Source organism: Neolamprologus brichardi, chromosome 12 (assembly GCF_056152115.1).
Source record: "Neolamprologus brichardi isolate AB-2024 chromosome 12, ASM5615211v1, whole genome shotgun sequence".
NCBI lineage: Eukaryota > Metazoa > Chordata > Actinopteri > Cichliformes > Cichlidae > Neolamprologus > Neolamprologus brichardi.
The window spans coordinates 7,475,840-7,501,857 of NC_142115.1; the positions used below are offsets into that span (position 1 = coordinate 7,475,840).

Consider the following 26,018-nt stretch of genomic DNA (forward strand, 5'->3'; position numbering starts at 1 on the left):
TTACAACTGCTAATTTTGTTTTATTATACTGTTTAGTTAATGTTAGATGTAAGCTATTTAAGGTTAGAAAACATCACAGTCTGAGATAAAATACACAATTTTTCAACAAAAAGCCCTTTGCTTTACATGAACTTCTTAATACAACTGATAGATATTTCCTTAAATAAACACGGCTGTTCTCTGTTTATCACTCATCACAGTAAATGAGAGATTAGAAGATAGACTGAGCTACCTGCTGGCGAGATATAAAGGAGTGAAAACAGCCAATGATGACCAACAAGATTAGATCCAAATCAGGATTAAATTTAAACCTTTAGGATCTGAACATTTAGGCGCCATGCTATCGTGTAATGTTATCTGAAAAGTCTGTGCAGAACTTTGCTGAATGCTCTCTGCCCAGCCTCCAGAGTCATTCTGTGTTTGTCACTGGATCGTAGCTTTTAGTCCCATCTGTCTGCTCAACCTGTCCCCCACTAACCAGTCTTGCCAGTCTGCCCTTCAGTCACAGTGCCCTCTGGAACAGTTCAGCTAGTCTGCTCTGCCTTTGGACCTGCCTGACTTGTCTTGATAGGCTTTGTGCCTGAGGTCTTCTTCCCACTTTTCCAGCCAGTAGCCTGTCCTAACTGTCCCCAGTTGTCTGATTTGCTTGGATTTTTGTGTCCTCATGCATTTTTAATCTTCTTCTGTTTTTTTCCCCTGGAAACGTTCCCTGGGACTTTTTTCGTTTTGATTTTCCTTTTTTGTTCAGCAACACTGTTTTTCTTCATCTGTGAGGCTTTGCTACCTCCTGTAAGTTTTCATTCAGACTTTTTGTTCTTTATTCAATCTGAGCTCTTAGTGCATTTGGGTTCACACTATTCTGTTTTAATCAGTTTTACAATAGCAGGAGGGAAATAACATCCTCTATAAATATACCAGACATTTCCAAACAAAACATTTATATTTTTGTAAATGGATTTTAACCAAAAGTCTAATTATTTATTTATTCCCATTCTTTTCATTTAAGTGTCTAAGAAGATGTCAGAAATAACATACTGCATACATGTTACATGTTACAACCCATCAAGCACCACACGTTAGGTAGATTTTCTATTTGGAAAGTTAAATCTATAAAGGCTGTAGACAGCAGAGTGGATGATGATGGTGAAGATCCAGACTTCTTGAGGCCTGATTTGATTAACATATTTAGAAAGTCTTGCTTCACATATTGGCTTCTTTATGGCTGAATTCAGCATTATATCATATTACCCCAATGAAATATATATAAACAAATGTATAAGACACAAAAAGCTGACTTAACAGTTTGCCTAATAAAGAAATGAGCTTAACAAGTGAATTTTTTCAGTGCCCTTGGGCGGTGAGTCAAAAAGTTCATTTCAGATACTGTTTCTTGCACTTCAGCACCAGGGAGATGTGAACAGCAGTAAGGACGAGAGACAAAACACACTTCAGTGGTATTTACTGTAAACAGACAATACAATTAGATTGACTATATATGAACATGGGGAAATGCCATGTATGGACTCTGTGATCACAATCTGCATCCCAGCATCCTGAGAGGTGAAGTTCATGCCATCTTTGCTGAATTATTGCAGAACAAAAGTAATGCACATCCTAAACACATCATATTTCCAGAAATCTGATGTTAATGTAACTTGTTATTTTTAAGTTATGCTTAAAAAGGCTTAGAACGCTGAGAAAAGTGTAATACAAATGACTTATGTGAGACAGAGTGAAAAGTTATTCTTTAGCAGTATAACTGTGAACTTGACAGGAATACTGCACTGAGAATTTACAAAAACTCTGTTTGGCATCAAGCCTTTTTTCAGTGACTGCCGCAGATCCTTAATATTTGAACCAGCTAAGCATGAGCAGCAAGAGATCAATTTAGATCCCGAGAATAAAAAAGCACAGAGACCACATGTGGAAACTAGGCTGTCAATGCACCACAGGGAAGTGCCACTATGCAGCAGCATTTGGTGATCACTACCACAGTTTCGAGAACTTTAATATTTCGACCTCTCTTAAATCATAATCTGTCCTGCTATTTTTTCAGTTCACAAACACAATACAAAGAAAACGTAACAGAGGACCTTTCCATTACTTTTAAGTGCAAATGCTGTTCTAGAACTGCTGCGGTGAAAGAAATTATTCTGTTCAGGTTTTTCAGCCAGAAGGTTAAGTCAAACATGAACTCAAAGACAAGAGGTTTCTGTGCCAATCTACGGATTCAATCCTCCCACTTTGGAAGGGGAAAAAGGCTGCAGTGCCTGAGGCAGCACTAATGCTGAATAAACTCAGGATGGTCCAACAATGTGAGGCTTCGAATAATACCACTATAAAAATGCACTACCTTATCAGCCAGCTGAACGCATCCAACAAATTAAAAGAAATGTAGCAGTGAGAGCACAAAGTAAAACACAAAGCTCTGCAGTGCATATCAATGACCCGATCAACTGGAGCACCAACAAACCACAGGAAACAAACAAAGCTCAGTTACCCACATCCACGCTGCTCACTCTGGACTCAGGTGTTGGACTTTAAACTGATCTAAAATTATGTTTGCTGTATTTCCTCTGTAACCTTTGCTCATTATTTTCGCAACTGCTAATATGTAGGTGATTCCAAGGTAAGCAGCTCTCAGCAAATTACAACGGCAGCAGGCTTTGATCACCCTGAGGTAAAGAGCAGCTGGTGATTAACTCTGAATAACACACATAAAGACTCATGCAATAAGGAAACATGCAAACACACCAACTCGTGACCTGCTGTTGGCACGTAATTAGACCCTGAATTATATATCAGGTAAAATACATATTATACTGATTATCAGATATAAGTCTGACATCTTTCCATCAGCTGATACAAGATCAGACCGTGATCCAATCCCATGGTACATCCAATCATTCTCTTCCACTTATCCAATTCAGTAGGGGGTTGGAGCCTATCTAAGCTGTCTTAGGGTGAGAGGCACGGCGCACTCTGGACGGGTTGCCAGTCTGTCGCAGGGCAAACACATAGAGACAGACAACCATTCGCTTCACACATTCACACCTATGGGCAATTTAGAATCATCAATTTACCCAAACCTACTAACTGCATGTCTTTGGACTGTGGGACCTGGAGAGAACCCATGGAAAGAACATGCAAACTCCACACAGAAAGGCTGATCTGATGGTGGAATTGAAGGCAGGACCTTCTTGCTGCCAGGCAACAGTACAAACCACAGACCATCATGGGTACCTTTTGTACCCTTTTCAGGTGGTACTCAACTGTATCTTTGTTGCTCTTGCTGAGGGGCAGATCATCACAGGACAAATCGTGTGTAAAATGTCCACATGAAAAGTTCATGTGTGATAATGTAATAATTTGAAACAAAGATTTAACAGATACATATTCAGAGCAATGACAGCAAGACTGGATAAGCAGTTAAAACATTGATGTATGGATGTTGAAAGCAATTTTATTAAAATATAACACAAATCAATTTTTGGAATCTAATGTGGCTAATATGTGTATGTATAGTATATGTAAGTAAATACCGCTCCTGATTTCCCCTTTTTGAGTTTTTTGGGAATGAGAATCAACACCTCCAAATGTGAGGCCATGGCCATCAGCCGGAAAAGGGTGGAGTGCCCACTCCGGGTCAGGGACGAGTTCCTGCCCCAAGTGGAGGAGTTTAAGTACCTTGGGGTCATGTTCACAAGTGATGGGAGAAGGGAGCGGGAGATCGACAGACGGATTAGTGCAGTGGGCGCAGTGATGCGGACGCCGTACCGGTCTGTTGTGGTGAAGAGAGAGCTGAGTGTAAAAGCGAAGCTCTCAATTTACCGGTCGATCTATGTCCCTACCCTCATCTATGGTCATGAGCTGTGGGTAGTGACCGAAAAAACGAGATTGCAAATACAAGCGGCGGAAATGGGTTTCCTCTGAAGGGTGGCTGGCCTCTCCCTTAGACATAGGGTGAGAAGTTCGGCCATTTGGGAGGGGCTCAGAGTAGAGCTGCTGCTCCTCCACATCGAAAGAAGCCAGTTGAGATGGTTCTGGCATCTGACAAGGATGCCTCCTAGGCACCTCCTCGGTGAAGTGTTCCGGGCATGTCCCACAGGGAGGAGGCCCCAGGGCAGACCCAGGACATGCTGGAGAGATTATATCTCTCGGCTGACCTGGGAACGCCATGGTGTTCCCACAGATAAGCTGGAGGAGGTGGCTGGGGAGAGGGAGGTCTGGGCTTCTCTGCTTGGGCTGCTGCCCCCGCGACCCATTTAAGAGGAAGAAAATAGATGGATGGATGGAGTTTTTTGCATATTAGTCATATTTAAATGCTTCAGATTATCAAACAAATTTTAAGATGAGACAAAGATAACCTGAGTAAATACAAAGCACAATGATGTTTTTAATTGATGAATTCATTTATTAAGGGAAAAAGATATTCAAACTTAATAACTGGTCATAACATCCTTAGCATTTGATGATCTAAAATATTTAAGTGTGACAAATATGCAAAAAAGTAAGAAATCAGGAATCAAGTGTTCTAAACAAAGACCATTTTCTTTAATTCTGAGTTGCTTCCATGACATAACACAGTTTCATAAGTCTTATGATTTATTTGTTATGAAGTCTCTGTAGCTGAAGTATTGTATACTTCGAAACTCAGCACAAAGGCAGGCAGAAAAACAACATAAAATTATATATATAATTATAATTTGTTCCTCATCTCCCTGAGTATGCTACAGGAGTAGCCCAGGGGTAGGGAACTGCAGGCCTCGAGAGCCGGTGTCCCGCAGGTTTTAGATCTCACCCTGGGTCAACACACCTGAATCAAATGATTATTTAATTACCAGGCCTCTGGAGAACTTCAAGACATGTTGAGGAGCTAATTTAGCCATTTAAATCAGCTGTGTTGGTTCAAGGACACATCTAAAACCTTCAGGACACCGGCTCTCGAGGCCTGGATTTCCCTACCCCTGGTCTAGCCTATGGGCTCCCGCAGTATATACTGACCATACAGCACCTCTTTTTATTTGTGACATTTTGGATCACTGATCTAAGAGTCTGTCCTATTGCATTGCTCCAAAGCTCAGATACAGTAGGGATGAAAATATAGGGAGAACAGAAAACCCGATCTGTCACATATTTAATTTCACATATACATCTACGAGACTGCCAACACATATCTTGTTGGTAGCCTTAAGTACTATAACTTGTCTCTCCTATTCCTTAATTATTTTCTTCTCAATTATAAATCCCCTTTGAACACATGTAGCTCCTCCATCATTGATACCCATGATGAATTTTTAACAGGGGATATACCTTTGGTTGTGATGGCAGGCTGCTCTCCCAGTAGTAGTTTTAGCCTCTTTGCGTGGATTTTACCCTGGTAGTGTGACTGTGCCACAACCGCTGAGGTGAAGGACATGTTACACAGTGTGCAGCATTTATTCTTGTCCACATCGCCGTCGTCACTGCCCTAGAAAAGAAAAATGCATGATTGAGAACCACATTTATTTATTTTTGAGAGCTTTAAAAATAGGGTTCAAACATGTAATATGCATAACAAAGGAAGAACAGCATATCATTTTAGCACTTTAACACTGAATGGCTTTACTTTGGCTGACTCAACTTAGAAGATAATTCTAACATTTCCTGTCTGAAGGATAGGATCCTGGCAGAATGCAAATAGAGTCAACTCTATCCAATACAGGACCCAAAAAGCAGAAAACTGAAGCCTGATAGATTAAGTGAAGAAAAAAAAAAAAAGCAAGCCTGAAGAAGAAGCAGTAAACAAAAGGTCAAAAAAAGAAAAACAAATAACAACCAAGTCTAAGAACCTTAAAGATCAGATCAAGCAACTAGTAACAGAAGATTTCAGTTCAGTTGGGGGTTTGAGAAACGAAGAGATGGGGTGTAGGGCTGGGCCATATTATACTGTTCACGGTAATACCGGTACAATGTTAGGCAACGATAAGAAATGAAATATCGCAATAGAAGATGGGTAAAAACGCGCATGCGCAGTGCCTTTGTTTTCATACGCACATGGCCAAAAAAAGCATGGCGGCAACGGAGAATGAGAAGGGAGAAAGAGGATTGCTCAGTGAAGCGAATGAACCAGAATTAGTTTGTAAAAATGGTGCCACTTCAGTGATGTGGAACTGGTTTGGTGTTTGTCCGTCAGATACACAATAAAGCACAGTTTTTTGTAGAACATGCAAGCGGCCGTCGTTATTGCCGTATTTGTGGGACTAAGGCGCTTGTAAATCTGGGAGTAATCTGGGTCCTAAACTCCTTCAACTTCAGGTCCCAAAGTCAAACAAACACTGCAGCATCACTGAGAGTTACAATGTCTAAATTCTTTCATCTTTAATAAAACGATCAGCATTGCTGCTTTACCAGGTGTAACTATGAAGTTTAACATCCAGGCACCCATGAAAACAGAATTTATTACACTTAACGGAGTTAGAAGCTAGCAGGAAGTTAGCGGAAGTTAGCTCGCTAGTTTCGCTAGTTACCTGAACATGATATAGCATGTTCTGACTGAGAGATATCTGAAAAAATTCAAACGTACAGCTCTGCTATCCCTTCCAACATAAATGAAGACAGGAAACTAAACAGCAGTGACGTTTGTAAGGTTACTGAAGTTGGGCTAGCTGGTTTATAATGATGTGCTACGTGATCGCTAGCGACACAGCTATGTTAGCATAACATAAGCGGTGAATCTGGAGGAATCAACGCTAACACTTTTCCACTCGATAAAAGTTAACGTGAGGGTTCCTGATGGTTAGAGACAAATGCAATCGCATGGCAGGATGCTGTAAACGGACCAAACTTCAGTCAGGAGAACAACTGAGACAATCCATCCACAATACGAGGTTAGTCAATAATATACTGCAACAACACGGGAATAGAGCAGCTGTGATAGAATACAGCATTAAAGAATCAATGGTACAGAAGTGGAAGAAGCAAGAAGTATGAGTTGAATAAAGTTTGATTTATCTGACTGCTTTGTTTCGCTTAATGTGCCTTTTAATCCCGTGCACCTTATGGTCTGAAAAATACGTATTTGACTTTTTTATTTGGCACACTGTGGTCTTTTTAACTTCAGTGGATATTATACATGGTTATGCTCAGGATATGTCAGCCCATTTCTACTGGAAATGCCTTTTGGTTAAACTTTCAGCAAGGAATTTGCGTTTGCACAGTAAAATTTTTATATAGCTTTAATACACATAAAAACAGCTGCTTGTTTAAGTGAAAATACATGAATGGGGATTTTTTGCGCTAGTAAAGTTGTGGAGTTGTATTTTGTCTCGCGTCAATTATATCGTCAGTTATATCGTCAGTTATATCCTTATCGCAAATTTTCGAATATGTATCGTGATAAATATTTTTGGCCATATTGCCGTGCTCTAACTGGGTGAATTCAGAAATGGCTGCAAATGTCTTCAAACTTCATCAGTTTTCAGCCATTAACAGAAATGTTCAGACGCTTGGGACCTGATAGAACTATCTTTTCTGTCAATGTATCAAACAGGCAGATTAAATGACCTGGACCTTTCAAAGTCAGTTCTGTTCAGTGTTAATTCAGACATTGGCAGGCTGAGCAAACAAAAAGCAAATTATTATTTGTAAGACAAAGGTTATACTACCATCTTACAACAAGAGAGTGAAAGCCTTTGTTGACAATGAGAGAAAATGCACATGCTCTTCAAATAAGGCCAAAGGATATAAAAAAGACAAAACAACAATAGGCAGATCAACCCGCCAGCCAGAGGAAATGATAGACAGGATCTAATAGATCTTGCATTACATCTCTGGATTCAAGGTCTGAACTCCACCCATCAACTTCCAGGAACAACAAGAAAAGCGTAGCCAACAGAGCATGTCAAGATAAGGCCAACTCAAGGCCGTCACACTCCATCTTTACAAACTGCACCAAAAACCCATTATCATCAAAAAATGTATAACGATCCCAGCAGTATTGTTCACCAAGGTTGTGCTACTTTTTTTTACAGAGAAGTGAGAAGTGAGGAAGAAGAAGAAGATAGTGTGTTGCCAGTCAGGCCAGATCACCGAAAGGCTGATATTCATACAGGAGGAAGAGGAGAGAAGAGGGTGAACTTCATGACCTCTCTCAAATGTCTGCTCCGGTGCATGGTGCACTCTACCAGACGCAATGCGTGAACAATGAGTCTGAGTGTGTGTGTGTCTTTTCAGTTCAACTGTCTCAGTCTGAGATGAAGCAAGATAATGAGCTCACTCACCTTCATGATAAATTTACTTCCAAGAGTTCAGTTAGGTAGAGAAGAAAAGCGTTTGGATTGCGACTGGTGGTTCAGGTTTTAGTCTGGAGCATATATGGTAAATATTTAAACTAAAATCTGAATTTCAGGGAATGTGAAAGGAATGTCTAATAACAGAAAATAATACAATATCAGCAACCCTCTCATTCTTCAGGGTAAATTTATTGCCAAAATTAACCAGTCACAAATTTTTGAGTTTGCCACATTCAATACAATAAGTGTCTTGTTAAAAAAATACTTCAATTCCCATTGTTTTCTGGTGAAAGATACAGAGAGACCATTATATTCAGCTAACACAGCTAACCTCGCTCATGGAGACATATTAAAGTATACAGTACGAAACTGCACACATCCATTTTTCCATTTTCTTCCATTTATTCAATTTAGCATCCCAGGAAGTGTTGGTGTCTATCCTAGATGTCACAGGATGAGAACAGTATGAAATTATTATACATTTTCTAAATTATATCTTGAATTCATCTCACGTACAAAAACAAAATGTGTAGTCTTTCTTGGAAAGTATAAGGCCTCAATCCCTATTAATGCTATCAAACAATGAGTGCTCTGCTACCAGTTCTGAAGGATTGCTGGAGGTTGTGGTTAGCTGCTTTGAAATCCAGTGCTAAAGCTCTTAGCCTTATTAGTGGTTTATATGGGTAATCCAATGGCAAACTTTTAGGGGGTGTCCAAATTCATGGCCCGCATCCTCCTGAGGCTGCATTTATAGACCGATTACATCACAGCGACGCGACGAAGGCTGTCCAAATTCGTTGGCTCCTCTGAATGCAGCCGACAAATGCGTCCTCTATTTCCCCGAATTTGAAAGATGGGTCGGGTGTATCCTTCGTGGCCCACCATATCCCAGAATTCATAGCGCAGCCCAGCCAATTCCAGTTATCAACAATGGCGGCCACTAATAAGTTTTAATATTACTCTTATTACTCTTTCTTCGTCACAAAATAAACTTTTAACATATTTTCAGATGAGAATGTAGCTGTGTAAACTTCAAATATCTGCTTGGTTTATCAAGACATCGCATATTTGCAAAAGCGCTCCAACGTTTTCGGAGACATCTGTTACCCACCGATAGCTAGCCGGGAGCTCGAGGGTCACTAGAGCCAGTGAGAACAGCAAACTCCCGGCACATCCTTTTCAGATCACCAAGATCTTTCGCTACTCGGGTTAAACGTGATATATAAGTCACTTAGATAACCTAAAAATGTTATTGTTTGGCTTTTTTCAGTGTTTTATTTCTTCATGAGTAAATCGGTTTGGCTGAGATTAAAGTTATTAGATTAGATAAAATAAAACTTTATTAAGTGTGAGATGGTCGAGAATTTACACCAGTGTCGTGTTATATTTTAGATTGCAAGGAGCAGACGGCCGAGTTTATTAAACTCCACCGAGTCAGCGGTGACACAAACCTGAAGGCTAGACTGTCCAATTTCACAGCCGTTTACTTCCGGCCTACCCGACCTTCTAAGGACCCGGCCCACGTAGACCGTGAAGTACGGGTCCTCAGGAGGATGGAGCCTATGAATTTGGACACGGCTTTAGGACAAGCAAGGTAGATTTAGTCAAATTTACATTACTGCCATCTTGTGGCCACCCTCAGCTATTGTTACTGACAGCTCCACTTGTTTCCTACTCATAGTATTCTGCCCCTCGGTTGTTACTTTGTTGGGTTTCTTTGGCTGGCGCATTTCTCAGGTTTCCCAATAGTGGGCAGTATTACCCCTTCAGTTTGTGGCTTCTTCTTTGGTTGTTTGGTGTGCGCTACACTGCCCCCTTTGGTGATGGATTGTAAGCAGCAGGCAAAGTTCACGCAGGCAGTGTGAGAAAATGCATGGAGCAGTAAACAAGCTGCAAAACTTTAAGCCCAGTGTACATCGTTGGAGAGTTTGTTGAGCCATAATCTGTAAGTAAGCAATGTCTAGCTTCATTTTCTGTAAGATTTGTTACGAGTAGTTGGGAGTGGGGCTGTGTGCTTCCTGAAGTCCACAATAATCTCCACTGTCTTCTGGGCATTCAGCACCAGGTTGTTGTGGCTGCACCAGGACACCAGACGTTCAACCTCCCTCCTGTAGGCAGACTCATCCCCGTCTGAGATGAGTCCAATAACAGTGGTGTCATCTGCAAACTTGATTAGCTTGACAGACTGGTGGGTGGAGGTGCAGCAGTTGGTGTACAGGGAGAAGAGCAGAGGAGAAAGAACACAGCCCTGAGGGGAGCCGGTGCTGATGGTCCGGGAGTCCGAGACATTCTTTCCCAGCCTCACATGCTGCTTCCTGTCCGTCAGGAAGTCAGTGATCCACCGGCAGATGGGATCAGGCACATTCATCTGGGAAAGCTTGGCTTGGAGATGGTCTGGAAGGATGGTGTTGAAGGCAGAGCTGAAGTCCACAAACAGGATCCTGGCGTAGGTTCCTGGGGAGTCCAGATGCTGCAGGATGAAGTGTAGAGCCATGTTAATAGCGTCGTCTACAGACCTGTTGGCTCTGTATGCAAACTGCAGGGGGTCCAGGAGGGGGGCCGTGAGGGTCTTGAGGTAGGAGAGAACCAGGCGCTCAAATGACTTCATGACCACAGATGTCAGAGCCACAGGTCTGTAGTCATTTAGTCCAGTGATCCTGGGTTTCTTGGGGACAGGGATTATGGTAGAGGACTTGAAGCAGGCAGGCAGACACTCAGCATCTACGACAGAGTCAACCACCAGTTGCCTCTTCTCCAGGTGAACATCTCACTGATTTTGTAGATCAGGAGCAACCAAAGTCTCCTCCTATAAACATATATAAGCTTGAAAAGAGTATGCCCCTCAAAAGTTCAAGCCCACTTAGCAAACTGAACCCATTTCTTGACACAAATGGAATCCTCAGAGTAGGTGGGAGACTAAGATGAGCACAGTTGACTTCGGATGAAACAAATCCTATCCTCATCCCTGCCAAACACCACCTTGCCCAGCTCATTATAAGACACTTCCATGTGAAAGTATGCCATCAGGGCAGACATTTTACTGAAGGGGCAGTCTGAGCTGCAGGCTTTTGGATTGTGGGAGGAAAAAGAGCAATAAGCAAAATGATATTCAGCTGCGTGACATGTCGGAAACTAAGAGGCAGACAGCAGGAACAGATTATGGCTGAGCTACCAGAGGATAGGCTGTCCACTGACCCTCCGTTCACACATGTAGGGCTTGATGTGTTCGGGCCCTGGTCTGTCACTGTCAGAAAAACACGTGGTGGGCAAGCGGATGCAAAGCGATGGGCAGTCATATTTACGTGCATGAGTACACGGGCCATTCACATTGAAGTTATAGAATCAATGGACACGTCATTCATCAATGCCCTGCGTTGTTTTTATGCCATCAGAGGTGCAGTCAAACTTCTTAGGTCCGATTGTGGGACAAATTTTGTGGGTGCCTGCAAAGAGCTGCAAATAGACAAACAGGGCTGCTACAACAGCAAACTAAACAGCTTTCTTGAAGACTCTGGCTGCAAATGGCTATTCAACCCCCCACATGTCAAAGGAGCTTGCAAAGAAAAGCATCTGGACTTCTTTAAGTTACTTGAAGACGTTTCACCTCTCATCCGAGAGGCTTCTTCAGTTCTAAGGTCAAATGGTGGAGAGTCCCAGATATAAACCTAGTGGAAGTGTCCCCCCACAGAGGGACAAAAGGACCCCCTGATGATCCTCTAATCGCCTGAGCCAAGGTGTGGAACTGGGTGTGGGTCCCAATCAGCCAGAGTTTCGGGTGAGTTCATTGTGAAACCTGGCTCCACCTTATCATGCGAATTCCTGAGGTCAGATGGCCCAGGGTGTGAGTGGGCGTTAAGGCATCTGGGAAGGGATCTCAAAACTGGATTATAGATGGCAGAGAGTTGGTGTCGTAAACCACCGCCTCTATTCAAAGATGGTCGCTCACAGTGGACATAGATGGCTTCTTTCACTCCTCTTTCAAACCATCTGTCCTCTCTGTCCAAAATGTGAACATTGGCATCCTCGAAAGAGTGTCCTTTATCCTTAAGATGCAGATGGACAGCTGAGTCTTGTCCTGTGGAGGTGGGTCTTCTGTGTTGTGCCATGCGCTTGTGAAGTGGCTGTTTGGTCTCTCCAATGTAGAGGTCTGGGCATTCCTCGCTGCACTGTACGGCATACACCACATTGTTAAGTCTGTGTTTTGGCGTTTTGTCTTTCGGGTGAACCAGACCACACCTGAAGACAGTCAGGAGAAATGGGTTAAGAACTTTTCAGACAGGAATCTCTCTGAACCTGAAAAGAGAGTATTAGCCAAAGGTCTCAATTTTGCCATTTCTCCACAACAGTTGCCCATAGTGGACCTCATCACAGCCACAGAATCTGCCATACGGATTAATAAATTATCACAGACAGAAGCAGAGCAAATCAGGATGAAAGTCTCAGCCACCCTCTCCAGTGCCAAAGTCCCTCCGTCCAACCTCACAATACAGGAAAAGAAGGCCGTCGCTTCCCTGAGCAAAGACCACAACATCACTGTTTTACCAGCGGATAAGGGAAGATGCACCGTGGTCCTAAACACTACAGATTACCATACAAAGATCACTACTCTCCTCAGTGACAACAATACCTACGAAGCCTTAAAGCGAGACCCCACCAGCAGCTACAAAAAGAAAGTTATAGCTTGCCTTCAAGACTTGGAAAAGGACAAAGTCATTGACCGCCTTACTTATCACCGCCTTTACCCAGGGGATGCCATACCCTGCATTTACGGACTTCCAAAAATCCACAAGGAAGCTGTCCCACTCAGACCCATAGTCAGTAGCATAAACTCAGCCACTTATAACATTGCAAAACACCTTGCTACCATCCTTGCTCCTCTCGTGGGGAACACCCCACACCACATCAAGAACTCCACCGACTTCACTGACAAGGTCCAGAAACTTACCCTGGATCCAGATGAAACCATGGTGTCCTTTGATGTAGTCTCTCTCTTCACGTGCATACCCACCACGGAGGCCGTGGAGACTGTCAGAAAACGACTACAAGAAGACAACTCCTTGGAGGACAGGACCAACTTCACACCCGATCAGATTTGCACACTGTTAGACCTCTGCCTCACCACTACATATTTCAAATACAACGAAGGCTATTACAGACAAAAACATGGCTGTGCCATGGGCTCCCCGTGTCACCTATTGTAGCCAACCTTTACATGGAGGAAGTGGAAAGGAAGGCTCTTGGCTCTTTCAAAGGAAGAGTACCCAGCCACTGGTACAGATATGTAGACGACACCTGGGTCAAAATCAAGACACAAGAAGTGGAATCCTTCACTGCGCACATCAACGCTGTGGATAAAAACATCAAGTTCACCAGGGAAGACACAAAGGACGACTGTTTGCCTTTCCTGGACTGCGCTGTGCACATTGAAGAGAATGGCAACCTCAACATCGAAGTTTACCGGAAGCCCACACACACGGACCAGTACCTCCTGTTTGACTCCCATCACCCTCTGGAACACAAACTTGGAGTAATTAGGACCCTACACCACCGGGCAGAACATGTTCCCTCTAAGCCTGAAGGGAAAAAGAAGGAACACACACATGTAAAGGAAGCACTCAAAACGTGCGGCTATCCTAAATGGGCATTCTTAAAGTCAGCAAAGAGGCACAGAAAAGAAGATCAGACACCAGCGAGGGAGGATAAGAAGGACAGACGCAACAACATTGTCATCCCCTATGTAGCCGGTGTATCAGAGAAACTCAGGAGGGTTTTCTCCAAGCATGACATCCCAGTGTACTTCAGACCCAGCAACACACTCAGACAAAAACTGGTTCACCCGAAAGACAAAACGCCAAAACACAGACTTAACAATGTGGTGTATGCCGTACAGTGCAGCGAGGAATGCCCAGACCTCTACCTCTTGGAGAGACCAAACAGCCACTTCACAAGCGCATGGCACAACACAGAAGACCCACCTCCACAGGACAAGACTCAGCTGTCCATCTGCATCTTAAGGATAAAGGACACTCTTTCGAGGATGCCAATGTTCACATTTTGGACAGAGAGGACAGATGGTTTGAAAGAGGAGTGAAAGAAGCCATCTATGTCCACTGTGAGCGACCATCTTTGAATAGAGGCGGTGGTTTACGACACCAACTCTCTGCCATCTATAATCCAGTTTTGAGATCCCTTCCCAGATGCCTTAACGCCCACTCACACCCTGGGCCATCTGACCTCAGGAATTCGCATGATAAGGTGGGGCCAGGTTTCACAATGAACTCACCCGAAACTCTGGCTGATTGGGACCCACACCCAGTTCCACACCTTGGCTCAGGCGATTAGAGGATCATCAGGGGGTCCTTTTGTCCCTCTGTGGGGGGACACTTCCACTAGGTTTATATTTGGGACTCTCCACCATTTGACCTTAGAACTGAAGAAGCCTCTCGGATGAGAGGTGAAACGTCTTCAAGTAACTTAAAGAAGTCCAGACGCTTTTCTTTGCAAGCTCCTTTGACTACGATGACCTGGATGACTGAGAACCTTCACAGACAAACAACCCCCCACATGCGTCGCATATGGCTGGCTCCTGGGAGCGAATGATTGGGGTCACGAGCAAAATCCTTGATGCAATGCTCCTAGAACACAGGAATGCAAAGCTTACCCATGAAATACTAGTGACCTTAATGGCTGAAGTCACTGCAATAGTGAATGCTCGTCCGTTAACAGCAGTTTCTGCAGATCCAGATAACCCAGTCATCCTTACCCCAGCCATGCTGCTCAAAAGGTTACGACCCCACCAATCCAGGTCAGTTTGGAAACAGTGATCTGTTCAAAGCTCAATGGAGGGGCGTACAATACCTCTCTGATGTCTTCTGGAGACGATGGAAAAAAGAATACATCTCAGGACTTCAGGACCGCCGCAAATGGAAAACAGTAAAGCCTAACCTACAAACAGGAGATGTTGTTCTTTTAAGAGAGACACTCGAACATAGGAACAATTGGCCACTTGGACTTATCACCAAAACCTTTCCCAGTGAGGATGGGCTTGTAAGGAAGATAGAGGTGAGGATTTTCCGCAAGGGTGAACACAAGTGCTACATAAGGCCTATAAGTGACGTTGTGCTATTGGTGTCTAAGGATTGTACTTAGAAGCAGAAACTTTGTTTCATTGTATGTCACTTGCCTTTTACATGTTAGTTGAGGGTGACATTCCATGGATGTCAGGCGGGGAGTATTCTGCCCCTCGGTTGTTGCTTTGTTGGGTTTCTTTGGCTGGCGCATTTCTCAGGTTTCCCAATAGTGGGCAGTATTACCCTTTCAGTTTGTGGCTTCTTCTTTGGTTGTTTGGTGTGCGCTACACTGCCCCCTTTGGTGATGGGTTGTAAGCAGCAGGCAAAGTTCACGCAGGCAGTGTGAGAAAATGCATGGAGCAGAAAACAAGCTGCAAAACTTTAAGCCCAGTGTACATCGTTGGAGAGTTTGTTGAGCCATAATCTGTAAGTAAGCAATGTCTAACTTCATTTTCTGTAAGATTTGTTACTTTCATGTTACTTAAAAGGTTATTTGAACGTATAAGGAAAGATGTTTATGGTGAATGTAAAGCATAAGGAAAGCTATGTTGCTAACTTCTGTTCTGTTTACAAAATATGTTGATACTGATGCTTACGTATTATTTTACTGTATGTTCACAGTCTTACAAATTAAAAGAGGAAAAAACGGTCTTCAGTTAAAGACACAAAGACAAAGCAATGTGTCCTGTCGTTCCTGGAACCATCTCCTCTTATGTTAAGCTCGCTGCATAGGGTGAATAGCCATACATTCACCTGAGGGCAGCAGACATAGGAAACTGTGGCTGTCTTCATTTTACAGGCGCGTCCATCTCCTGTTAAGAAGGACTGGAGCTGGGCAAGCTCAGAAGCCAGAAGCTTTTTTTCTGGTGGTTTGTGCATGCACATTGTGGATAATAGTCTCATCTTTCACGGGATGGGAAGGTTATGGGAGACCAGTGTGAAAGGCAAGCTACCCATTGGCTCTGCTTTGACTACTCCAAGACTAGTCATGATCTGCGCTTTGTCTGAAAAACAGCTAGCATTAGCAAGTGGACAAGCTCTTATTCAATAGAATAGAATAGCGATGTAACAGATCCACGACAGACCCGATGACATGATGAACCACGACAGACCCAATGATATGTTCATGCTTTTCAGCATCGTTTTTGAACTCTCATGATTCCTGTTCACAATCATGTGGCTGCGGCTTTCCAGACGCCAGCCGAACACAAGCAACAACAACCATGACGACAGTCAGAGCACAGACTTTAAGCCGGCAAGGCGTGATTGCGGATGCTGCTCAGGTGCATCCACCTCCCCTGCAGCAGCACCACAGACCATGTCCCACAATAAACCACTTTTTTTGTTTTATTGCATTTGCTTGTCACCATACTGTGCAATATGAATAAATAATTAAATAAATCTAAATTTAAAGGTATCAAATATAAAACAATCTAGGTTATATACATGTAAAGATATAAGAAAAACTGTTTAGAAACATATTTAGTAAGGTAAACAGGATCTTAAGAAAATAAATATACTGCAGAGCACTATAGCTGCAGAAGACCAGTGTATATTCACCATTTCAGACACAGAATTGCACTGGCCGAGGACTGTGTTTCTGAGCTCACGGCTGTGAATAAGCTCCACAGTTGTGCACACATCTCTTCATGTCTTTTTTTAAAAGTCCCCACATGCCATTGGGCTAATACCAATATATCATTAATATGGCATATTAGTGACATAGATGGTAAATGGCCTGCATTTGTATAGCGCTTTTCTAGTCCCTAAGGACCCCAAAGCGCTTTACACTACATTCAGTCATTCACCCATTCACACTCACATTCACACACTAGCGATGGCAAGCTACATTGTAGCCACAGCTGCCCTGGGGCGCACTGACAGAAGCGGACAGACATAGGACAAATTTGCTGTTCTTGACACGCAAGCAGTTAATTTTTCATTCTCAATTCAGCAAATTTTTTGCATACAAAGGTCAATACAGCAGAGGGTCAAAGTTCAGACGAACACATCACAGGGATTCATGCAAAATATCACATCATGTGCAAAAGCTGTTTTGGCTCATTGACAATATCCAACCCAGTATTACGGAAAAATGCATAACAGACACACCAGTCCACAGTGTAAATTACACACGTTGCCTCTCCAAAGCATGACATGTACACACATGCAGAAGTTGCAGTAATCTGCAGTAACAGCAGAGGAAGATATTTTATTTCAAGAAAATGTGAAGCATTTAAACAGACATTATTAACATTTTACATGTAAATAAAAATAATGTCTAGCTTAATCATTTCTGGCAATTACCAACTACCAACTTGTTCTCTTGCAGTAGTATAACTGTGTGTGCATTTCACGCTTTGGAGAGGCAGTGTGAAATGAACATGGTGGAGCAACATGTCTGTTACACTCTTTGCTGTGATATCGGGTTGTAATATCGACTACTGAATTAAAAGACTCTATACAAAAGAATCTGAATGTATTTGGCGATGCCATAACAATGAAAAACAGATTTTGTGTTTACTGTTACTTCTGTATTTAGTTAAAGAGCTCTGCAAAACTGAAAAAAATGGCAGATGCACTTAGCTTAGAATTAACGTTAGTTATATTCAAGTAAAATAAAATCAATGCTTTACCTCATTTGATATGTTAGAGTGGTCTATTCTGCTATTGGCATACTTTTTTATTTTCTTTTAAAAAATAATTTGGATAATAGGCAACCTCAATTCCCAATGCAAAGTTATAATATAAGGCATGTACACAAACTTTGTACTCATTAAGAATGTTGGATATGAGTCAGGATACAACAGATGCCATTTGTTCTGTCTTTGCTTTAGAGCCGTTAAACAGTATTTCCTTGTTACTCTCAAAGGAACCAGTAGGTTATTTCAGCAGTATTCAATTACCTTCAGCACCACTCAATCAATTTCAATCAGCCAGCCGAAGGACTCTTGTATTCACTGCATTAGCCGGTTGTATACAGATAAATGTCTTTTCTGTCTAGACGAAGGCACGGTGCATAAATGGAATGGGCTGTAATCATTAACAGACGTAGGCAGAAAAAGTTTTTTACATTTGTCAATAACTGCACCTTTCACTTCAACTATTCAACAGTATTTGAATACATTATTGAATTTAGTTTTTGAAAAAATAAATAAATGTAAGGTAAAAACTGTATGTTTAGACGAGGCTTTCTACACAAATACTGTATGTACACTGGATTGTGTATTTAATTTCACAACTCTTTATTCTTTTCATGGGAAGAATTCTAACTTTAACTTTGTGTACTCAAACGTTTCCAATTAAAAGTTTTAATGAGTTGCTAGGTTCATTCAGAAATTTAAATATAAGCATGACAAGGACAGGTAAAAAGTGACTGAACCAACTCAAAATCAGAAAACTGAAGATTATTTTTCAGCCTGTTATCAAGCTACTCTTTATTTTGTCTTTGCTTGTTAAAACTCCTGAAAGTACATTTTCGTCACATTTGAAGTGGACAATGTGAGATGTTTAGTTAAATATTTAAAAATGCTGCTGGGTCATTCCATGAAAATTTAGTGAGTCCACCTGACCTCGTCAAACTTTCCTGATTTTATTTATACAACTTTAGTACATTTAAGGTTGTGTAAAATTTTACTGTCATACTATGATTTCTGAGTTTATGGCCCCTCAATTGCACAGAGTTGGGTTGAAATCTGTCACTATTTATTGTGTGTATTTTATTTATTTCTTCTTAACCCTTTAAGACCTACCATAGAACCAAGTCCGCCAGAGCTTATATTATATTTTTACATGCTGTAGTGCCATTTTTGGGAGCATTTCAAGCTGATATACATCAATACAACCATTATAGCCCAGATTTTAATAATATGTATGCATTAAGTGCATAGTAATTACATAAATTGCAAAAAAGTGCAATAAACTACAAAAAAATTGAAAATCGTTTTTGTTTTTTAACATATATTTCTAGTTAGAGAAATGTAAGAGGCTTATCCCTCAAAACTGTAAATACAAAAAAGTTGCACAAAATAGTTTCCTACCACAGGAAATTTATATTTAAGTGTCTTTATAGTTTCATTTTTGAAATACACCAATTTTTATATACTGCAGGAAAAACGAAAATAAATATTATAGTGTAAATTTGCAAAAAAGCAGCATATGCATCAAAATAAACTATTTCCAGCAGTGCAATATGAGTCCTAAGCATGCCAGAAACAACACAGAAAATCATAAAGTCAAAGATAACTTTTAAAAACACCAGTATAGGCTCATGAGGCCTTGATGGTAAAAAACTACATTTCCGCAAAAATGACGTCACTTCCGGTTTCGGGCAGGTCATGGCGGACATGCGATAGTTCACGCTGATGGACGTAGGAAGTGTTACAAACAGCTGATCGGATCGGCAAAGCGTGTTTCTGGAATATTATGTTTTTGTTGCTGCAAGCGCTTTTTATGCAGTTTATGCAAAGCTATATGTGGAAGGAAACTGTGACCGAGGACAAGCTGATGGCATAAGATGTAAGTACAACTTCTCCGGTTTCATATGCAAAAAAATTATTGCGTTAGCTTACGTGGTTGCAGAGCTACCGGGATATAAAAATAGTTATGCAAAACAGAGCGTGCCCGCTCCAACCGGTTTTAAAGGGTTAATAGCAATTTTGCCCCAATTTAGCCCCTCGTGGCCTAAATTCAATAGCTAGCCACATGCCATGTTCAGGGCCGAAAATGCAATCTGAAAATCTGTAGCGAAGTCAGTTTTCCTATCCAGTCAGAGTATTATAGTCTAGAGCCAAAATCTTTTTTTAATTGACTGAAATAAAGTTTCTAATATTATTTTATTATTACCTTAATATAGCACAAGGTTTAGTTTACCTGTTCTTCTAGGAGCTACTTTTACTTTCTTACTCTGAGTACATTTCACAGCTGGGTTTTTTTTTTCACTTTTACTTGAGCAAAGAAGTTTAATAAACTTTCCCTGCAGTATTTGTTAACAGTAGTATACGTACTACTTCAGTACAGAACATCTGTACAATTGCCACCCCTGCCCGAATGCTCCAAACAAAAACAAAATATTTTATTCACAATAGAACACAGAAAACATATCCAGTGTTTACACTGACAAAATATAAACTTTTTACAAAAATATTAACTAATTGGATTTGATGGCAGCAGAATGCTTTTAATAGTACACAAATATTTGGGAACTGATGAGGCCAGCTGCTCAACTTTTTGGAAATGAATGTCATCCCATTCTTGTTATAAGACATCACAGGGCAGTACATTAGAACTACCAATTAAGCTAAACCAAGAACTTGATTGTTTTGGGGAGGAACATGGAAACGCCACACAGAAAGCTAATCACTGTGCCACTGTGCTGCCCAAAATTCAAGCACAGTGTTTACCAGATTAGTAATCTCTGCTCATCTTTACTTCTGAGAAACTTTATAAGATGCTCTTTTTACACTGACCCACCACCAGCCCAATTAGATGTGGGCTGCTTTCTTCATAGCACCACTTAATATCCAGCATTTTGTTGCCCCATTCCAACTTTTGCTCTGCTGTCACCAAATTCAAAATTATATCTTTTTTTCATGATTTGATTTGTTTTCTGTTTTGTTTTCTGTTGGACATCGCCTCCAAGTCTAATAGTCAACAATCTTTCATTGACATTTACAACTGCTCTTTCATAAAATTCGGACTTGGACTCACATGTTTGCAAATTGTAAGCATTGTAAAGTCACTGCTCTGGTCTACTTCACAAAGTGAAACAGCCAAGCCACTGACCAACCGAAATCCCACAAAGTACACACTGAGCATAAATTACAGATATATAATGTTCTTTCATGCTGGGGCTATGAAAATGCACAGCTACAAAGCTACACTGTCTGAGTTACTCACCAAGCATGACATATGACTCATAATTATACTCCAGTGTTCCAAAATGTTTGATCAGTTTGGAAGCATTTGCATACAATCTGTTGAGTCTGCAACATTACATTAACATACATGTGATATTTTGAATTTGACATTCTTTATCAGAAAAAAAAACATCCACTGTTTTCCACACCATTAGATACCCAGAAATATCAGTTGAAGGTCATAACTTTTCAACAACACTCACCACCCACATTAACATTAAGCTTGTGCCAACATGACTGTACAAATTGATTCACACAACACTCACATTAATAAGGCTAGTAATGAAGCTAATTAATTGCTTAATGATGAAAACAGATTTGCAACAGCAGCTTCTGCACAGACTGTTAAAATCACCTCATGCCCTCATTTTAAAAAAGTTTAGTTCCACATCATGGTGCCCTGTTTGTTTTTTTTGTTTTTTTTATGATGAAAGAGAGGTGTGTGGCTCAGACACAAAAGCTTCTCCTGAGAGGAAACTAATGTCATTGAGTGGGAGGTTCTGAATTGCAGTAGACAAACATACAGCGATCTAAATAAGCTGAGGGCAGAACGTTAAAACAGCTCAGGAGAAGAAGGTGCCACCGGTTAATATGGGTTTGTGATTGTGCCAAATTTGAAATGGCTGATGCATTAAACACAAACGGATGTGCTGAATAGGGTAGGAAGAATAACAAGAAAGCACGCCTTATACCTAAACGGATCTTTGATGTTAAAGATGTAAGTTTGTCTTCTACTGGGTATAGGCACTTAAGAAATGTGATACGCTGATTATGCAAAACAAAAGGAAAAATAATGGTGTAAAAAGTACTGAAAAAAAGTTTTTTTTATGACCCTCAAATCAGGAAAAGCAGAATCCAGTGCATCTGTCAAGTTAAGCCAATCTCATGCACAATCCCATTTATGCTGAGCCACCTAAAGACATTTCACCCCCATACTCTTATCCAACAATTACACAACATTGTTTTAAATAGAGGTTACAGAAAGGGCAACTATCGAAGACTTGTGACCCTTGGAGTCTTATGGTTAAAGACTAATATCAATTCCAGACTGCATGACTGAAAGCTGTACTAATCTATGCTCGTACACATTCACAAGTGATCAAGCAAAGATATCTAAGTGGAAGTGAGTACAGAGTGTAAAAATATAATTGAAAGCACATTTTGAATTTAATAAATCATGCTCTTTGGTTTTTTTTTAACTCTCTTAAATGCTTTGATCGAACACCCCACCTTCTTAACAGTGGGATGGTCTTTTAATGTATCTGACAAATTGCAAATAAAGCCACTGAGTAAACACCTGAATCTGTATTTCCCTTGAACTCTATATAGAGTTTTAGCTTCCTATATCTTCTAATTTTGGTTTCAGAGCTCAATAATCCCACTGCCATCGATACTATTCTCTGTACACTGCTATTTTTAGAGGAAAACCTACTGTATGCCACTTACACACTACCTCCCTAACAGTGGCTCACTGAGTCATGAGACTGTTTTACTCTCTAAACTTACAGGGCGATAGAAGAAAGTCCAGTCAAAATATGCCTGGCTGAAAGAAAGCAATTGCAGCTTTTTAGAGAACTGCTCGGCCAAATCATATCCTATGAAACACTGCACCTGGTGGAGAATAAACACTGCCACAAATAGTTTGTGGCCTCGGCATACTCAAAGTGCCACTTTGTCTTTATAAGGACAAGTCGTGATGTCATAATGTTGCTGCACAAAGCATAGCGTACAGCCAGTTGTGGGGAGGTGTAGAATCATTTGGAAAAGGAATGTTGTATCTTATGAGGTGCCGTAAGGGACATTATTACTGAAACGCTCTCACACACACTACTGAAACGCTCTCACACACACTACTGAAACGCTCTCACACACACTACTGAAACGCTCTCACACACACTACTGAAACGCTCTCACACACACAACTGAAACGCTCTCACACACACTACTGAAATTTTAGCTCTCACACACACTACTGAAACGCTCTCACACACACTACTGAAACGCTCTCACACACACTACTGAACCGCTCTCACACACACAACTGAAACGCTCTCACACACACAACTGAAATTTTAGCTCTCACACACACAACTGAAACGCTCTCACACACACTACTGAAATTTTAGCTCTCACACACACTACTGAAACGCTCTCACACACACTACTGAAACGCTCTCACACACACTACTGAAACGCTCTCACACACACTACTGAAATTTTAGCTCTCACACACACTACTGAAACGCTCTCACACACACTACTGAAACGCTCTCACACACACAACTGAAACGCTCTCACACATACTACTGAAACGCTCTCACACACACTACTGAAACGCTCTCACACACACTACTGAAACGCTCTCACACACACTACTGAAACGCTCTCACACACACTACTGAAACGCTCTCACACACACAACTGAAACGCTCTCACACATACTACTGAAACGCTCTCACACACACTACTGAAATTTTAGCTCTCACACACACTACTGAAATTTTAGCTCTCACACACACTACTGAAACGCTCTCACACACACTACTGAAACGCTCTCACACACACTACTGAAACGCTCTCACACACACTACTGAAAAACCAAGGCATTTCAGTTGAACAGGAAGGCGTTTCAGTTAAACAGGAAGGCGTTTCAGTTAAACAGGAAGGCATTTCAGTTAAACAGGAAGGCATTTCAGTTGAACAGGAAGGCGTTTCAGTTGAACAGGAAGGCATTTCAGTTAAACAGGAAGGCGTTTCAGTTGAACAGGAAGGCATTTCAGTTAAACAGGAAGGCGTTTCAGTTGAACAGGAAGGCATTTCAGTTAAACAGGAAGGCATTTCAGTTAAACAGGAAGGCGTTTCAGTTGAAAAGGAAGGCATTTCAGTTGAACAGGAAGTTAATTCTTGACAAAGAAACTGAAGGAAAAAGTGGTAGATTTCAAACAAACCACTACACAGATGTCTACTCAGCAACCTGCTAGTTAGGAGTGGGTTTTTATAATCGATTTATCAATTAAAATCGATTCTGGCTTGGATAACGTGAAATCGATTCATTAAAATCCTGAATCGATTTTTTAATATAAATTAATTTTGCCCGAAATGCCAGAATCTCAGGTGAAACCTCACAAAATTTCAACAACCACCAAACAGCTAAAACAGTAAATGAGAGCAGGAACAAGGATTCTGCACAAAGACGTAAACACACAGCGCGGACCGCGGATCAGAATCAATGGGATGTCGCCTTTCTCACCCGATGGCAAGGACACGGTCGGGGCTGAAAGCCAACAGCTGGCTGATTCTGATCTGTCGGCAGTCCGCGCTTTGTTTTCACGCCGTTTTTGCCTGATTCTAAAGCTGTTAGTTTGATCTCTCTCCAAACAATATTGACTGAACCAGCAGCAAAAGAAGATCCAAACTGCGCTTCACATAAACATCGTCATGAATTCCCTCTGACGTTTAATGTTTTGCTTCCACCACGATAAAATCACACGTCATGCACAGCTCTCTCTCTCTGTACTTCAAGAACAGTTTCCCGTCTTAAAATCTGTTTTCTGCATTATTCGCTTGCTTGTTACGCACAAGTCTACTGTTGTTTACAGCGCTGTCGGCCGCTGTTTTCTTTTTCGTTTTCCATACTTCCTAAAAGAAAATCTTATTTCTGCCGTTCAATACTGAACAAATTTAAACATTTAAAAATTATGCAAAATGCAAAACGCTTAGCCGTGTCTCTAATAAAACCGCTGGAACGTGAGAGGTAACGTTCATATGTTGATTAATGGTTTTCTTTCGTTTTTGATGTACTGCAGAATATTTTTTATAAAATCCCAGGCCAGGAAAAATCACCTTCATGTTTTTCTGTGTTTTATCTTCAGCTACTTTTACACAAAGGCATCTGCTGTGACGCTTACACCTTTGATAAAGTCTTGCGTGTGTCAGCTTCCTTTTTTTAGATACAAAAATATGTAAATGTACTGATCTGAATTATAATATTGCTGACTGTCAAAATTTCCCAGAATCAAATTGAATTGAATTGAATCGAATCGAATTGAATCGAATCATGGAACGATAAGTTAGACAGCTTAGTCTTAGTGAGACAGCTGCATTACTTAAAAATATATTAGCCTCAGCATAAGTCAAAATTTAGAATAGCAGGAGACGGGCATTATCCTGGTTATTTTTTTTTTTTTTTGGCATATGTGCTTTTTGTATTTTTTAGCAAAGAAAAAAATATCTTAAAATCATCAATAAAACCAGGGAGAGAAGGCTTAGCGTTCCCCCATTTAACACAATGGATATGATATTTACTCAAACGTATGATGATGTTAATAATGTCTGAGACACCCAATGCTAGATGATCCATATAAAAAAAATTATGATGTAATTCAAATAGTGGCACATCATTAATATTTAGGGAAATCCAATTTTTTAAGTTGCACCAAATACATTGTGTGATAGGGCATAGAAAAAAAAAAGATGTTCTAGGGTTTCATTTTCATCAGTACAAAAAGAACACTGATCCACCTCAAAGCCAAATCTCTTTTTTTAGAAATTCTGCCACAGGATTAATTTTTTTTAAAGTGTGTTTCTTTAACTTTAGGTAGAATAGGCTATTTCATAAATTTTTAGTATGCTTTATCCAGTTTATATGAAATAACTAAATTAGAACCATGCAATGTAACCATTCTGTTGTAACTATGAAATATTTTTGTCTTTGAAGAAACTACTAACAAATTTCTTATTGCATTTTTATCAAACAG

General features: G+C 40.9%; 1 protein-coding gene across 1 annotated transcript in view; it reads right to left on the reverse strand.

Moving 5' to 3' along the window:
* Positions 1-26,018, reverse strand: part of zmat4a (zinc finger, matrin-type 4a) — a 188,942-nt gene that overhangs the window by 76,231 nt on the left and 86,693 nt on the right. The window contains exon 4 of the mRNA XM_035910658.2: positions 5,314-5,470. Within this exon, the coding sequence (XP_035766551.1) occupies positions 5,314-5,470 (157 nt within the window). The remainder of the gene's footprint in view (positions 1-5,313; positions 5,471-26,018) is intronic.